Here is a 17,452-nt window from a genome sequence, read left to right on the forward strand (position 1 = left end):
TGAAGACCAGTGCCATATTTTCCATAACTCATTTTTACTTATTCATCACTTTTATAAGTCGTCATTATACTTTACCAGAGCTAAATTGGCAACCTAAGAATACCTCTCAATATTCCAGTTCCTATTGTAATGCCCTTTAGCCACTTTGCTCTATGACTGCTTACCTGTAATGGGCACATCAGTGACAGGTGTCCAGCTGTTGCTGCCCTTCTTGCACTTCTCAATCCTGTAGCCCAAGATGCGGGAGTTGCCGGTCTTATGTGGTGCTGCCCATGAGAGTGTGACGGCACCCTTGCTGGTACTGACAATTTTGGGAGGAGCAGGAGGACCAGGAAATGCTGGGGGGGGGGGGAATGCAGTTGCTCATTATTTAAACATCTATACTGCCTGTTAAAACAAGAATAATTTCTAATCATAATTTCTAATTCAGCTAACAAGTACCACTAGCAGACGTCCATGCAATTTAGTTACACATTGTGATGGGACGATGAGCTGCTTGTGCGTAAAATCCAAGTCCCTCAGAGTTTGGTCAAGTTTGCAAATCTCTGTCTGTAACGGAGCCCCTTAAACATGGCTCTGTCAGTCGCTTGCAGATTCCGACAGTGGTTGCTTTCGGAATCGCTTCCAACATAAAAGCTCCTTAACGGAAACACGTCTTCTGGACTCTCTGAGTGACAGTTTCCGGCGAGGAGTGGGTGTCCCTACAGGAGGTCCTGAAACCTCCCCACTGTTTTCGCTGGAAGTGTCTCGGAGCCATCCCTCCTGCTCACTTTCCCTCAGCTCAGCTCTTCTCCCCCTACTGGTTCCCTCTTCAGCTGCTGAGTCTCTCCCAACCTGTGTGAGCCCTTCCACCTCCCTTCCTTCCGATGGCAGTTCCCTGACACACATCATTGGGGGTCTGATGGGATGTTGAATGTTGGCATGGCAAGCTGACAAACAAACATGCAGAAGGGTCCCTGTTACCTTTGGTAGCAGCCATCACTTCATCAGACTCCAGTGCCTCACTGGTACCTTCGGCATTCACTGCTCTCACTTTGAAGTAGTAACTTTTGTCATGTTCCACTTTGTTGGTGGTGAAGACAGTGCTGCTTCCATCGCTCTTCCCCAAGGTCACCCAGGTCTTTCTGCCAACCTGCTGCCTCTCGATAATATAACTCTGGATTGGTTTGCCACCATCGTCTTTGGGGGGCTTCCACTGGATAGTTATACTGTTTGTGGAGCAGTCCACAACTTCGATGGGTCCCATTGGTGGTTGAGGCTTATCTGCATGGAGGAGCAAAACAGAGCTGATGGAAAAAGGTCTTTTGTGTCTGCTTGGTATTGGAATGGTTGCGATATCTTTTGAGCTTCCCAGAGGTACCTGAAGCTAGTTGGCCACTGTGGGAAGTGGGATAACAAATCGGATCCAGCAAGGCTCTTCTTATCCAGTGCTGGAAAAATGATCTGTCAGCACTTTTTCTTAGACTATTTATCAGTAGCATACTAATGTTAATATATCGTTCTTGTCCCTGTCCACACACTACTGCTGCTACTGCTTCTGGTTTCACATGGGAAATGGAGTGCTCTGCAGCCAAGGTGCTTGAATGGGAGGATGCTGGGCTGCTTCCATCTTAACGATCCTGCAGTAGGCACTGTGATTTCCAACAGGAGGAGGCAGCAGTAATGATCAAGCAAGAGAGCAAGCAGGGAGGGGCAAAAATGTTTTATTTTCTGATATGCTAGAGACAGGCATTATAATCAAAAAGCACTTTCTGTGCTATGAACAACCTCTCTCTCTCTCTCTCTCTCTCTCTCTCTCTGTGTGTGTGTGTGTGTGTGTGTCTGCCTGCCTGCCTGCCTGCCTGTCTTCAACATTAATCAGAATTGGTGCATGCTCTACGCTGCAACTACCTGCTTATAGGCACCATGTACCAATAAATATGCTCTCTATGCTTCAGCTTCCAAATGTGTGACACCACATGCAGGCCTTAAAGGCCCCCATAAAGTTGTCTTATGCCTTATCGCTAAAATACTTGGGGTCTCTCACCTATAACTACCAGTTTGAGAGTAGCTTCAGTGCTTCCACTCTCATTCTTCAGTTTCACTTTATAATCACCACAGTCCTTCCGATTAGCACTGGATATGGAGAGCCGGGTGAAGTTGTCTGAATAGTCAGTGCTGATCCTGGCATCATCCAGAAGTTCCCCTTCATCCTTTAGCCAAGTTGATCTGACTGGCTTCCGGCCTTCAAATGGGATCTTCACTATGGCATTCTTTCCTGCCTTTACTACTATAGGTTCCTTCTTCAGTTTTTCCAGAAGAGCAGAGTCAACATTTGGAGGGTCTGCACATAGAAATAAGAGGTACATGAATTAGCCCTAATATATGGATGCTCTACGCTTATTATTCTTTTAAATAACCCACGAGCCCACAGGAAATAGTGACGCCTAATATTTTGCCAATGGTTGCCAGAACCTCAGAATTCACAGAATTCTTAAACTCTTTCAAAGTGCACCTCACTGAAAACCCACTGACAACGAAAGTCCTTTGTCACTAATCCAAGTATTTGATGTTTTTTTACTGCTGATAGTGTGCTTAGTACAAGTGATGCAGTCTTCACTCAGAGGACATACAAACAAACTGTAATAGATCCCAGGGATGGGGAACAGGGTCAGAAGCTAAGTGGTAGCTAAGGTAGCAGGAAGCACTGCAACTGTAATGTAGGGAGTAAAGAAACAGAGGAATAGCAAGCAGCGGCGTAGCGTGGGTTGTCAGCACCCGGGGCAAGGCAAGTAATTTGCGCCCCCAACCCCTAACCTGCCGCCGCTGCCAGCTTCTTCTTGCTGCTGCCTGGGCTGGTCTGGTGTGGTTCTCTCCCGCGCTCAGCGCTGCGCTGGGCGGCCGCTGCACTGTCCCTCCCCCAGATAGTCCCTCGCTCTCTCTCCGCACCGCACGCCTGGCACCCACCCCCTCCACAGTGGGCGGCGACCCAGCGGCTCGGATCGGATTCGCACAGCCAGCACTGCAGTGAGAGAGAGTGAGTGAGCCAGGTAGGGGCAGAGAGCTGCGAGTGCGAGCACCCCCCCCAGATGTTGCGCCCGGTGCGGCCGGCCCCCCTGCACCCCCCACGCTACGCCACTGATAGCAAGCAATGAGCCTAGTATGATGATTATTTTTAAGTGTTAAAAATGCGAATTCTCAGAAGGTATCTAAGTGAGTCAAGATTACAGAGCTGCTACAAGCGCTGTACAACAATGTGGAAGAAGGGACAGAGGTCAATGAGGGAAAGAGAAATAAAAAAGGAAGGGAAAGTAAACATTTGGACAGCAGGTGGCATGGGAAGAGGTGCCATAGAAATGATGGCAAAGTCATGGGAGAAAACTTTAAGGGCAAGAACTAGATGTGATAGAGAGCCACTGTAGAGAAGTAAGGAGGAAGGGTAATTCATAATCAAAGCAACTGGGGAGGAAGATTAGTTTGGCAGAGCCGTTCTGAAATGGCCAAGGTTCTCATGATGAAATGTCTCCCAGGTGATCCCTACTCTCTGCTTTTGAGAGAATGAGATCTGGTTTATGTGGATTATTCAGTGACTTCATCATGCTTTCCAGCACTATGTGTCCCACAAAATCATATAATACTAAGAGCATAATTCAACCAGTAGCAATTTTAGCACCATTTTCTCTACTAGGCTGGACTAGACTTGCCTTCAACAAAAATAGATGCCTCTGTTCGGACTCCTCCAGCTTCGAATTTGTATTTTCCAGCATGACTATCTTGTACTTCATCTATTAATAGTTTGTGGACTGGGCCCTCCTTCTCAATGGAGATTCCATCCTGACCTGTTATCTTGTGGGGAGGTAGACAGAAGGTAAAGAAATATTCTCTCTCAGAAATTACATGGAACATTACAGCAAACAGATAGAGAGAGTCAAAAAGTCATCTATTTTCTCTAAACCGGTTTTAGACATGTCCCATCTTTGGTTGATAACAACAAGAGGCAAAGTTAGGCATTGTGTTCCTCCTGCTTGTTGTCTGCATTATGGAAGCTTTATTTCAAGATAAAAAATTAAAGTGAAAAAGATGAGTATAAGACTAAAAAGACATTCTTGAGATGTTTACTGCTTTCAAGTTACCTTGAACCCATCTTTAAACCAAGTTCCCTCAAGCTGGTCATTGTTGAGGCTGCAAGTTAACACAGCTGGTTTTCCTTTTGGTGCATGGAGGTCAAATAAACCTTGGTTGAAACGGGGATGTGATTCTGTGCAAACAAAAGAGATAGAAGGGACTATTTTTAGAAAACATCTTTAAAAACATGAGAGATGTTATAAACACAAATAAATGAAACAGGGAGACAATAAATTACAGTAAGCCCGCAACTTACATGAGGGTTCGGTTACCGGGAACCGAATGCAAATGCAAAAACATGTAAAGCCAGGAATTCTCAGATGACCTGTCCCTAACTCTCAGACCACCTTTGCTTGCTCTCTGTGCCCTTGCTAGGCCCTATCTCATTATCTGGTTCTCTGACTCCAACTCTCTAAAGACGCTTGAACACTCTCCCAGGGTGAGTACAAAGGCTGATGGGATTGCCAACTATTGTTTCCTGCTCCCCTGCTTTCTTTCTGACATTTTTTTAAAAGCGTATTTGAATTTCCCCCACATTTTTCCAATTTACATATATATTTTTGATCTCCTGCATAAGGTTGTGGTCGCATTAAAAAAAACAGTGAGCATAAGTTGTGGGCTTACTATGTTCATAAATATATAAATACCTCTCACATCCTCTTCAAGAAGACTTCCTCCTCTCCCTTTCCTGTCCCTGGTTCTTGAAATATCAGATGAAGTAAGTTGACTGGCATCTAAGTCAGACAGCTGTCTTCTTCTGTCACCAGCATGGGTTCCAGCGTCAGAAAGGCCAGAAGACTGTCCATAGCCTAGGAACTCTTCACCAGGAATGCCTGACATATTCTCATACAGGGATCCATCAGCACCTCTAACTCCTGGACCAACACCAAATCCACCTAGCCTACCATCCCTACCATCCAACCATCCCTCACCACTAAGACCACCAGCACCAGTTCCACTAACCCTGCCATCCTTACCTATCCCTCCTTCACCATAACCCTCACCTGATACACCATACTTGGTGCCAGCTCCTCCAGTTCGATCCATCATGCTACCCATGCCTCCTAATCCAGTGCCAGCACCACCAGCCTCAGTTCCATGTAAAGTACCTGCCTGACCATAAAGGTCACCGGTGCTCCCTACACCTCTTAACCCAACACCACCAACCCCAGGAAGCACACCATCCTTACCATGATGACCTCTCATACCTTCTGCACCAGAAACACCAGTACTGTCAAGCAGACTGTCTGTGCCACCAGCACCACCAAGTCCACCAATGCCTGGTCTACTTGGCATGCCATCCTTACCATAGAGCCCACCAATGCCGCCAACACCACCAGGTCCGCCAGCACCAGCTCCACCTAACATACCATCCTTGCCATAAAGTCCACCTACTCCACCAGCACCACCTACTCCACCTACTCCACCAGCACCACCAAGTCCGCCAGCACCAGCTCCACCTAGCATCCCATCCTTCCCATAAAGTCCCCCTACTCCACCAGCACCACCTACTCCACCAGCACCGCCAGGTCCGCCAGCACCTGCTCCAGCTCCAGCTAACATACCATCCTTACCATAAAGTCCACCTACTCCCCCAGCACTGCCAGCTCCCCCAGCACCAGCTCCACCTAGCATCCCATCCTGGCCATAGAGTCCACCTACTCCACCAGCACCACCAGCTCCACCTAACACACCATCCTGACCATAAAATCCACCTACTCCCCCAGCACCGCCAGCTCCCCCAGCACCAGCTCCACCTAGCATCCCATCCTTGCCATAGAGTCCACCTACTCCACCAGCACCGCCAGCTCCACCAGCACCACCAGGTCCGCCAGCACCAGTTCCAGCTAACATACCATCCTTGCCATAAAGTCCACCTACTCCACCAGCACCACCAGGTCCACCAGCACCAGCTCCACCTAAAACACCATCCTTACCATAAAGTCCACCTACTCCACCAGTACCACCAGGTCCGCCAGCACCAGCACCAGCACCAGCACCAGCTCCACCTAGCATCCCATCCTTGCCATAAAGTCCCCCTACTCCACCAGCACCACCTACTCCACCAGCACCGCCAAGTCCGCCAGCACCAGCTCCAGCTCCAGCTCCAGCTAACATACCATCCTGACCATAAAGTCCACTTACTCCACCAGCACCGCCAGCTCCACCAGCACCAGCTCCACCTAATACACCATCCTTGCCATAAAGTCCCCCTACTCCACCAGCACCACCAGGTCCACCAGCACCAGCTCCACCTAGCATTTCATCCTTGCCATAAAGTCCACCTACTCCACCAGCACCGCCAAGTCCACCAGCACCAGCTCCAGCTCCGGCTAACATACCATCCTGACCATAAAGTCCCCCTACTCCACCAGCACCACCAGGTCCACCAGCACCAGCTCCACCTAACACACCATCCTTGCCATAAAGTCCCCCTACTCCACCAGCACCACCAGGTCCACCAGCACCAGCTCCACCTAGCATTCCATCCTTGCCATAAAGTCCACCTACTCCACCAGTACCACCAGGTCCGCCAATACCAACTCCACCTAGCATCCCATCCTTGCCATAAAGTCCTCCTACTCCACCAGCACCACCTACTCCGCCAGCACCACCAGGCCCGCCAGCACCAGCTCCACCTAGCATTCCATCCTTCCCATAAAGTCCTCCTACTCCACCAGCACCACCAGGTCCACCAGCACCAGCTCCAGCTAACATACCATCCTTGCCATAAAGTCCACCTACTCCACCAGCACCACCTACTCCACCTCCTCCACCAACACCACCAGGTCCGCCAGCTCCAGCTCCACCTAGCATCCCATCCTTGCTGTAGAGTCCACCTACTCCACCAGCACCACCAGGTCCGTCAGGTCCAGTTCTGCCTAGCTTGCCATCCTTGCCATAAGGCCCACCCACTCCATCACCAATGCCAGGTCCACCAGCACCAACTCCGCCTAGCATACCATCCTTACCATAAGGTCCTCCTACACCACCAGCATCACCAGCTCCACCTAACATACCATCCTTGCCATAAAGTCCCCCAAATCCACCAGCACCACCAAGTTGACCAGCTCCAATTGGCAGACCGTCTTTGCCACAAAGTCCACCTACTCCACCAGCACCATCAAGTCCACCAGCTCCACCTAGAAAACCATCTTTGCCATAAAGTCCACCCACTCCACCAGCACCCTCAGTGCCAGCTCCACCTAGCATCCCATCCTTGCCATAAAGTCCCCCTACTCCACCAGCACCGGCGGCTCCACCAGCACCAGCTCCACCTAACATACCATCCTTGCCATAAAGTCCCCCAAATCCACCAGCACCACCAGCTCCACCTAACATACCATCCTTACCATAAAGTCCACCTACTCCACCAGCACTGCCAGGTCCACCAGCACCACCTAACATACCATCCTGGCCATAAAGTCCCCCAAATCCACCAGGACCACCAGCTCCACCAGCCCCAGCTCCACCTAGCATCCCATCCTTGCCATGAAGTCCACCAGTACCACCAGGTCCGCCAATACCAGCTCCACCTAGCATCCCATCCTTACCATAAAGTCCACCTACACCAGCACCACCAGCTCCCCCAGCTCCAGCTCCACCTAGCATCCCATCCTTGCCATAGAGTCCACCTGCTCCACCAGCACCACCAGCTCCACCTAACATACCATCCTTCCCATAAAGTCCACCTACTCCACCAGCACCACCAGCTCCCCCAGCACCAGCTCCACCTAGCATCCCATCCTTACCATAAAGTCCACCTACACCAGCACCACCAGCTCCCCCAGCTCCAGCTCCACCTAGCATCCCATCCTTGCCGTAGAGTCCACCTGCTCCACCAGCACCACCAGCTCCACCTAACATACCATCCTTCCCATAAACTCCACCTACTCCACCAGCACCACCAGCTCCCCCAGCACCAGCTCCACCTAGCATCCCATCCTTACCATAAAGTCCACCTACACCAGCACCACCAGCTCCTCCAGCTCCAGCTCCACCTAGCATCCCATCCTTGCCGTAGAGTCCACCTGCTCCACCAGCACCACCACCTCCACCAAGCATGCCATCCTTACCATAAAGTCCACCTTCTCTGCCAGCACTGCCAGCTCCCCCAGCACCAGCTCCACCTAACATCCCATCCTTGCCATAGAGTCCACCTACTCCACCAGCACCAGCTCCACCTACCATCCCATCCTTGCCGTAGAGTCCACCTACTCCACCAGCACCAGCTCCACCTACCTTACCATCCTTGCCATAGAGTCCACCTACTCCACCAGCACCACCAAACCCAGCTCCTGGCCCACCTGCTCCATTAAATGTGGAACCATCTGAAGTTTGCCATCCACCTGCACCTCCAGATCCAGTTCCTGTGCCACCTAACATAGCATCTTTACCATGCAGTGAACCCATGCCACCCAAACCACCCATTCCTCCACTAACACCATATCCAGTATGTCCCATATGTTCACTACTACCACCAGCAAATCCAGAGAACTCATGCCCTTCTCCCATGTCTGTCCCCACCCCAGAAAACTGTCCCATCTTCCCATCTCTGTTGGCTCCTCCTCTTCCCAAAGATCCATCTTTTCCTAAGGAACCATAAGATTCTCCTTCGCCAGCTTGGCCATTCTTATACTGGTCATCCTGCTCATCACGGCCTTGTCCTTGACGAAGTTTCTTTGCACGGTCTTCATCTGGCTGTTTCTTCCGCCATCCAGTTATATCATCACTATCTCCTTCAGTCTGTTTTCTCTTTCCTTTAGCTGCATTGTAAACATATTGCTAGTCAGCTTAAACTAGTTCACAGCCATGTACAAGAAATAAATGGGAAAACAAGGGGGAAACTAATGTAGTGCAAAATAATTCTGTTTTAATCAGAACCATATTAAGGAAATAGATGTGATGCCACCCACTGTGTGTGTGGCATTTTATTCTACATCATGATCAATATTATACATGAATTTAGTTAGTTAGTTTTTAGTGAAGGAAATCACCTCTTATTTCCAAATACCGTAGTTACTGGCATTAACAAAAACAACCAAAATGGCATTATAGGCCACAAATTAAAGTCACGCCCACTAGATTGACTCATATCTTTAACAATGGTATGGACAAGTGAATAAAGGTTAGGGACTGTCAACAAATATTGGCTATGGCAACTAAAATGGGTCCTTTATATCTCTTTCTGCTAGTGTTGGAAACAGTGTGCTGGTATAGATGAATTGTTGGTGTTTTTACAATTTAACAAAGTTTTCTATAGAACTCCTTTCCTTTAAATCAATGACATTTCTAATACATGTTAAACATGCCAGACAGGAAAGCACAAGCACAATTAAAGGATTGCTATTTAAAGTTACTGGTGTAAGAAATAATGACAATAGGCCCTAAGGTTTCTTCCAATATCTATCCCGTTTAAATCAGCCTGTACTCCATAATTGGGCGCTTAATAATCAGTCCTTGGATGTAGAACCCTGAAGTGCTGCTATGAGGGAATGGGGCACCCCACTTCACAATAGATTATAGTGTGAGAAATCGAGATTAGATCACCACTCACATTCAACCTCAAGCCAGGCACTTGAAGAGCGGTCTCCAACATCAATGGTGTAAGTCCCCTTGTCAGAGGCCTGGGTGTTTTTGATGATTAGGCGATGAGTGAGGCCATCTTCCGAGACCGAAATTTCATACTTGTCATTGGACTCTAGAATACGGTCTCTGTGCAGCCACGTAGCGTTGGAGCAGGGTTCATAGAGAGTGCACTGAAAGACAGCATTTCCTTGCTCGTGGCATCTCACCTCACCAAGAGGATAGCGAAAACTTACTGGGATGGCTGCAATACCAAATTGATGTTAAACAGACATGCAACAGATTCTGACCGCAGGGCAGCTTTGGAAGAGCAGTGAGATGGATGGAACGTGGGGAAACCCAGTTCCATTCAGCAGCGAGTGAGGGCTTAGTATCTGCCTTCCAAAATTACCCAAACAAATGCTAAAACCTGAACAGAACTTCCAGCCCCGATTTGGCAACAAAGCACCCTGATAGCCTGATATGGACTGCATGTGAAAACCTCCAAGAAATTTATCTGCCCTTATTTTATGCAGCAATTTTTAACTCTCAGATTATACATTAAAGCTTGTGAGATGCTCTAATGTCAGCTGGGGCTCCATATCTAGACTGTAGCTAGGTGCTATCATGTTTTTGTTTTTTGGTAAAATGAGGTCTTAAAACCTCATGTTTGGTAAAATATGCACCATTATGCAATTAGAAACCAGCCCCTTCTGCCTTCTAATCAAGTTCTCAGCCTACACAGCATCTTTCTATTAAAGCTGAGCTCAGTCACAAAAGTGAGAGCTGCTTCACATCTTATGAGACATTTGATCCAACATGGGTATAAATCCCTGGCGTGTGTGTTTATGTACTATGTGCATCAAAAAGACACAACTGATGCATGAGGTTACAGTTACAGCCTTAAAAAGAATAACGCATGAAGAAGCCCTGAGGCCTTAGTTTGAACATTTGTTTTCATTGTTAATTTTTGTTGTTAATTTTTGACACTAGTCAGGTGGCAATCCTATGCATCCTGCAACCCTGCTGGTAAACACAGGACTTGCTTCTGAGAGACCATGCATAGGATTGAGCTGTAACTTTGATATTTAATTACAGCTGAGACTAGGGGTGTGCAAGAATCCCCCCAGTAGTTATTTTGTTTTTGTTATTAAACCCTCACTCATTTAGTGATTCATTAATTGATATTCACATTCATTTTCATTACTATTTAATTCATTGTCATTATTCTCATTTGTTCTTGGTTTCCCCCTGCCTTCTATGGGACATCCAGTGGCACTTCTTCTCCTTGTTACTCTGTGTTTTCCAGTTGGTATGAAAATATCAAGGATTTCATTCCCTTTCTAAGGAATCAGACCTTAGAATCAGACCTGCTACAATTCAGACAGATAGGGAAAAGGGCCCCTGTTTCATGATCAGACTATGTATCAACTAATCTCTCTTTCAAACTACAGTGGTAGCTTGGTTCTTGAACTTAATCCATTCCGGTAGTCCATTCAACTCCATTTGAAAACCATTTGAAAACTCCATTTGAAAACCATTTGAAAACTAAGGCACGGCTTCCAGTTGGATGCAGGAGCTTCTTGCACTTAATCGGAAGCCACATCAGACATTCAGCTTCTGAAAAACGTTTGCAAACCAGAACACTTACTTCTGGGTTTGCGGTGTTTGGGAGCTCATTTGTTCAACAGCTAAGCCATTCAGGAACCAAGGTATCACTGTACAAATCATTAACTCATCCTCACGTTTACTTCTCCCATGCCCGGAAACCATGGGTCTGGGTGGTTTTCTGCTTCTCTTGCACTTTCTAAGCATGGGTCTGAGCGGTTTTGCCCTTGTCCATTCTTTAGCGATAAATCGGAGAAAACATGATTGGCATTTGCTCCAATTTAGCAATAAAGATGTGTTTTTCCAGGGGAAAGCAAGTCTGGATGAGCCCTTTGGAAATGTGGAAGTTAGGAAAACTACCGCAGCTCAACCAGTAATCTTCATCTGATCTATACCTGCTGTTAGTAGGAGATGAATGGTTCCAAACAAGTCATAAATGAGCAATGAACGAATATATGACATTTGGAATTCATCCAGAACTCTGGCATTTGTTTCTTTACCAGTAATATCAAATGAAATGAGTGGCCCCCATTCATTTCAATTTTTTTCCATATGTTATGAAACAAATGCACACCCCCTCTAGGTTCTGTGCACAACCCCATGGTCACGAAGCCTTACATTCTGCTTCCAGCTCAGTTGAGAAAACATCTACATCTTCTACTTTGATCTGGTACACGCCAGCATCTTCTGGCTGCAGATCGTTGATGATAAAATTGTACTTTTTGCCAACCTGTCGCAGGCAGTGCTTTGTGTTTTCACTGTCAAATCCAAAATTTATCATCTGGCCATCCTGAAGGGAGGAAGGAAAGAGAATAAATTCACAGGAAGGTCAGAATCATCTTGGAAACGATATAAACCAAAGTCCAAGCAAAATGATCCTTGCAAATGTCCATTTGCAACAAATTGACAGGTGACAAAGATTCCATGAAGCCTCTATAATTGGGAAACATTGGTGGCCCCACCAAAAAAACAAGCTAACCAGGGATTTAAAATGAACACGGATATGTAAATATTCGTAAATATTGAGTTTTGAGAACTGCTATTATTGCCTCTGACCATGGAAGTAGAGCAAGCCCATTGATAGATCCTCCATCAATTTATCTAATCCTCTTTTAAAACCACCCCAGTTGGGTGCCATCACTGAGAGTCTCATTGTTTAACTATTTGTACCCCATCCATCTGACTGAGTTGCCCCAGCCACTCTGGGTGGCTATGTGCTACATGAAAAAGTACTTTCTTTTATCTGTCCTGAATCTTCCAATATTCAAGTTCACTGGATGTCCAATGAGGACTGGTATTATGAGAGGGGGAGAAAAACTTTTCACTATCCAGTTTCAACATACCAGGAGTAACTTCTGTCATGTCACCTCTTAACTTTGCTCTAAACTAAAAGGCCCAAACACTACCTGTCACCATAGGAGAGTTGTTCCATCCCCTGTTCCTTTTGACTGCCCCTTTCTGAACCTTTTCCAACTCTACAGTATCCTTTTGGAAGATTATTGTGTCATTGTTACTCCTCCTAAAGAGGTGTAGAAGCCGTGCTTTCACTTTAACACATTCCCTTCTGAAATTTGTTTCCAGTGGTACCTCAGGTTACCTACGCTTCAGGTTACCTACGCTTCAGGTTACCTACGCTTCAGGTTACAGACTCCGCTAACCCAGAAATAGTGCTTCAGGTTAAGAACTTTGCTTCAGGATGAGAGCAGAAATCGAGCTCCGGTGGCACGGCGGCAGCAGGAGGCCCCATTAGCTAAAGTGGTGCTTCAGGTTAAGAACAGTTTCAGGTTAAGTACGGACCTCTGGAACGAATTAAGTACTTAACCCGAGGTACCACTGTAAACATGTATAGTATACCATGGAGTCAAGCAGTGCTGCTATGCATTTCTCGGTTTCTCTCCTGAGCTACTTAGCTCCAGTTCAGCCCAGATGTCTGATATGGTACAACTTCGTGACTTGACTTAACCTTCCTTACCTTGTATAGGTAAATTCTACTTTCTGGATTTTTCAGTTCCATCTCTAGGTCAAATGAAGCATTTCCTTGCACCTCATTGACTCTGACATGCCTCAGGTTCCTGAGGTTGAGCAGATACTGTAAAGAGCAAAGACGAGATATAATAGGGGATTTCAAGGACTATTAACACTGCTTAAACGGGGTACTGCCTGTTCTGGGGACAACCAAGGCAATTATTTCAACAGCAGTAAGCAAGATTACCGTTTCAATGCTTTTTAGATAAATCTGGGTGCTCTCCTTTCTAAGGAGAATGTGCTGTGGAAAACAAGCCCAAGCCTTGTGGCAAGTTCACTATAATACTCAGAGCCTTGGCAATAAAGTTTTAAATTTCACCTGGAGATCTGTGATTGGATCATTTAATCTGTATGGGACCTTCAGAAAAACTTACTCAATTCTGAATTTGTGACACAGATAACGTCATAATTCAGCGTAAAGCATCTACTTTGCAGGCAGAATTTCCCAACAACAGTCCTCAGGCATCTCTAGATAGGACTGTGAGAGATCCCTGCCTTCAATCTTGAGGAGCTGCTGGCAGCCAGGGTAGAAAATACTGAGCCTGGTGAACCAATGGCCTGACTCAGTATAAGACAGCTTCTTCTTCTTCTTTCTATGAAATGCAACAAGATGAGGATTTGCCTCCCTAGATTCTGGCGTTAAAGAGATAGCCTTACTTGTGCCTGCTTGTCCTCTCTCTCCTTCTTCATCTCTTGAAGCTTCCTCAGCATCCCACGGAAGTCAACAATGCCATACTTTAGGCAGATCCTTTCATAATCTTTCTTATCTGCATTCAGCAATAACTGCCAGATCTGTTCCATATCAATTTCCTTCTTTGGAGCACTTGAAGGCGTTCTGAGAGAGTTAAGTACCAGGAAGAGAAACCCTGATTATATGTGAATAGCAGGAGACATCTTTCTCAATATGTATATGTGGTGGGGTGTTTTTTGGGGTGGAGGGGTTGCTTTTCATTCCAAACCCTCTTCAGAATCTGAGGCAAATCCACTAGGAACATACTAGTAGGACTCCATTTGTTTTCTTTAATGACACCATATATAGCCTCCTCTGTTTATGATGGGGATGTTTGCAGCTAATGGCAGAATTGTGGAATTGTTGATTTTGCGTGACCCCGCTAATTGATTTACGGTCCCCAATTAGCTCTTTATGGCCGGTCCGGCACACTTCCCTGCGAAGACTCTGCTCCGTCTCCAGTAGCTCCAGTCACGCCTCAGCAGAGTTAGCACAGCGTCAAAGCTGTCACGTAGCTTCCACTTAGCTTCCGACAAACACACAGAGCCCGGTTTGTCTATTTACAGTTCTTTATTCCGACATTCCCCAGGAAATCCCTGGGCTCACCGCAGCCATGACCAACTGCGACCTCTTCCCTCAGAGAACCAGAGAGGAAGAGAAACGAAACTCCTCCCAGACTCCTCCCAGCTTCTAAAGCTGACGTCAGAATGTTGAGGCATCATGGGAACTTCTTAACCAGTTAAGTTCCAAACCCAACAAGAATTGCACTCAGCGGGTGGCATTATTAAGTACACTACATTATTTCTGCAAGCTAAAATACCTCTGCATTGGAACATCTTACCTGGGGAGATGTTGGGCCTCCCACCATTTGGAATCATGAAACAGTAATTTATCAAGAAGATGTTTTAAGCCTATCTGTACACACAGTATTTATTATTCACTTATTACATTTATAGTTTCCTTTTCTTCCATGGAGCTCACCGTGGTATACACAGTTTACCCCTTCCTCATTTTATCCTCACACAACCCTGTGAGGTAGGTTAAGATGAGAGATTGCCACTGGCCGAAGGTCACCCCATGAGCTCCATGGCTGACTGGAGATTCAATCTCTGGTCTCCTAGGTCCTAGTCCAGCACACTAACCAATGTACCCCACTGGCTCTCCCCTTAATATTAATTTTACAATCTTAAACAAATGGTAAAACCAGAAGACCACATTGATGTCCCACCCTCCCACCCCGAATTTACTTAAGCAAAAAGGTTATAACTTCAGGAGAAAGAGATACAAAAAAACTGCAAAGCAAGACCCAATTGTATAAGGAATCATACACTACTGACAGCAACATTTACTGGGGACTGATCCCTATTACTGTCAGAAGCAAGATATCTGCTTATTATATACTGATGTTCATGAACATTTTCTGCTGAATAACCATTTATATAATGCCCTTTGCAAGTGGGAATTGGGACTTTGTCAGCCATATCATATTTTTTGGAAGACAGGGACCCCCTTCCCCCTACTTTATAAAACAACCTGTTCTTGGAAACACTCACCGTTTCTTTAATGTTTTTCTGAAGTCCTGGAGCTCCTTTTTCAGGTCTGCAAGATTTTTAAAAAAAAGAATTGGCATGCAATGAAAATGGGGCTTCCTTAACCCAGAGCTTAATAAGAGTGTTGATGTGGTCGATGTATTATCAAGTGGCAAAGTCTTGGCTTGTGAGCCTCCAGACCAATGCAGCTTACCTGTCTGTGGTGCAGAAGAAGTCTGCTTCGCTTTCTTCTTGAAGCCAACTGATCAGTTACGGCAAGAGAAGAAAGGTGAGGAGGGAGAGAAATCAAGAGGGAAGGAGAATTCCTTAATTAGCAATGTAGTTGCAGGAATGCCTCCTCTAAGCATTGACAGTTGTTACAATTTAGAAGTTAAGCACACTCAAGCCTCACAGAATTCTTAGGGCTTAAGTGTACAGTCCATACTTATACCGAATTCAGTGAGACAAGCATGGTTCGCTTTGTATTAGTCAAACTGGGAAATGCATCATCTATGTTTCTCATTTAAATATTCTATTAAAACATGACATTCAAATGCCTAATGGCAATTACAGTCATAGAGAAAGCCCTTTGTTGGCCTGTAGATTTTAATGGGTATCTTTCATGAATAAGAATACCTATAGTTGCATTATACATATCATACTGGATATTTTTTTTCTTTCTGAATGACAGCAGTTCTCCAGGGTCTCAGGTCACTCACATCATTTGCTTCCTGATGCTTTAAACTAGAGATGCCAGAGGTTGAACCGGGAAACTTCTCCATGCAAAGTTATGTGCTCTACCACTAAGTTACTGTCCCTCCCGTACTTATTATTTGCATTAATAATGCCATCCTATGCATACCACAGAGCCTAGGGCTTGCCGATCAGAAGGTCGGCGGTTTGAATCCCCGTGACGGGGTGAGCTCCTGTTGCTTGGTCCCTGCTCCTGCCAACCTAGCAGTCTGAAAGCACATCAAAAGGGCAAGTAGATAAATAGGTACTGCTCCGGCGGGAAGGTAAACGGTGTTTCCATGCGCTGCTCTGGTTTGCCAGAAGCGGCTTAGTCATGCTGGCCACATGACCCGGAAGCTGTACACCGGCTCCCTTGGCCAGTAAAGCAAGATGAGCGCCGCAACCCCAGAGTCGTCCGCGACTGGACCTAATGGTCAGGGGTCCTTTTACCTTTTTATGCATACATACTCAGAAGTAAGTCTCACTGTACTCAGCAGTGCTTTCACCCCTGGTAAGCATGTTTAGGACTGCAACTTAAGTAATAGTTGGTCCTCAGTGCCAAAGCATTATTGTTTAGGCTGAATGCAGCATGCTACCTTGACTAGCCTACCCTGTATGATCTTGAGACCAGCAGTGCAGGTGGCTTCCCCATACTCATTCACAGCGGTGCAACGGTACAAGTCAGCATCATCCGCAGTGATTTTGTTTACCTTTAAAGAGAAAAGAGAAATGGAAATCAGTGCAGAAAATTTATTATTGTTGTGTGCGCTCAGGTCCTGCTTGCTGGTTTCCCACAGGTGTCTGGTTGGCCACTATAAGAACAGGATGCTGGATGAGGTGGGCTATTGGTTTGATCCAGCAGGCTCTTCTTCTTCTTCTAAGATGCTCCATTTTTTAGGGAGAAGATTCACCAGTCCTTGACATTTTACTGCGTTAAAGATTAAACAGTATATTCACAGGAAGCTATGTATATACCATACATTAAAGCACACGACTCCCCCCCTCCACCAAAGCATCCTGGGAACTTCAGTTTACCCATCGCAGAGCTAAAATTCCCAGCATGCTCAACAAACTGCAGTTCCCAGAATTCTTTGATTTAAATCATTTAAATCATAGAATCATTGAGTTGGAATGGGGCCAAAGGGTCATCTAGTCCAAC

General features: G+C 46.3%; 1 protein-coding gene across 50 annotated transcripts in view; it reads right to left on the bottom strand.

The window, feature by feature from the left end:
- The window catches only part of IGFN1 (immunoglobulin like and fibronectin type III domain containing 1), a 47,035-nt gene that overhangs the window by 12,415 nt on the left and 17,168 nt on the right, over positions 1-17,452 (bottom strand). Inside the window, exons 5-20 of one of the 50 annotated variants that reach the window (XM_081009744.1) lie at positions 16,904-17,003; positions 15,776-15,823; positions 15,586-15,631; positions 13,960-14,137; positions 13,250-13,366; positions 11,896-12,067; positions 9,662-9,934; positions 7,649-8,870; positions 7,485-7,513; positions 7,422-7,439; positions 4,752-6,701; positions 4,113-4,237; positions 3,684-3,825; positions 2,027-2,323; positions 964-1,263; positions 165-338 (exon numbers count right to left, since the gene is read on the bottom strand). In XM_081009744.1, the coding sequence (XP_080865870.1) occupies positions 165-338; positions 964-1,263; positions 2,027-2,323; positions 3,684-3,825; positions 4,113-4,237; positions 4,752-6,701; positions 7,422-7,439; positions 7,485-7,513; positions 7,649-8,870; positions 9,662-9,934; positions 11,896-12,067; positions 13,250-13,366; positions 13,960-14,137; positions 15,586-15,631; positions 15,776-15,823; positions 16,904-17,003 (5,191 nt within the window). Of the gene's footprint in view, positions 1-164; positions 339-963; positions 1,264-2,026; positions 2,324-3,683; positions 3,826-4,112; positions 4,238-4,751; positions 8,871-9,661; positions 9,935-11,895; positions 12,068-13,249; positions 13,367-13,959; positions 14,138-15,585; positions 15,632-15,775; positions 15,824-16,903; positions 17,004-17,452 lie in introns of all 50 variants that reach the window. The other 49 variants (XM_081009755.1, XM_081009753.1, XM_081009754.1 and 46 more) reach the window with 49 other exon arrangements.

Source organism: Podarcis pityusensis (assembly GCF_964106645.2).
Source record: "Podarcis pityusensis genome assembly, chromosome: 6".
Taxonomy (NCBI): domain Eukaryota; kingdom Metazoa; phylum Chordata; class Lepidosauria; order Squamata; family Lacertidae; genus Podarcis; species Podarcis pityusensis.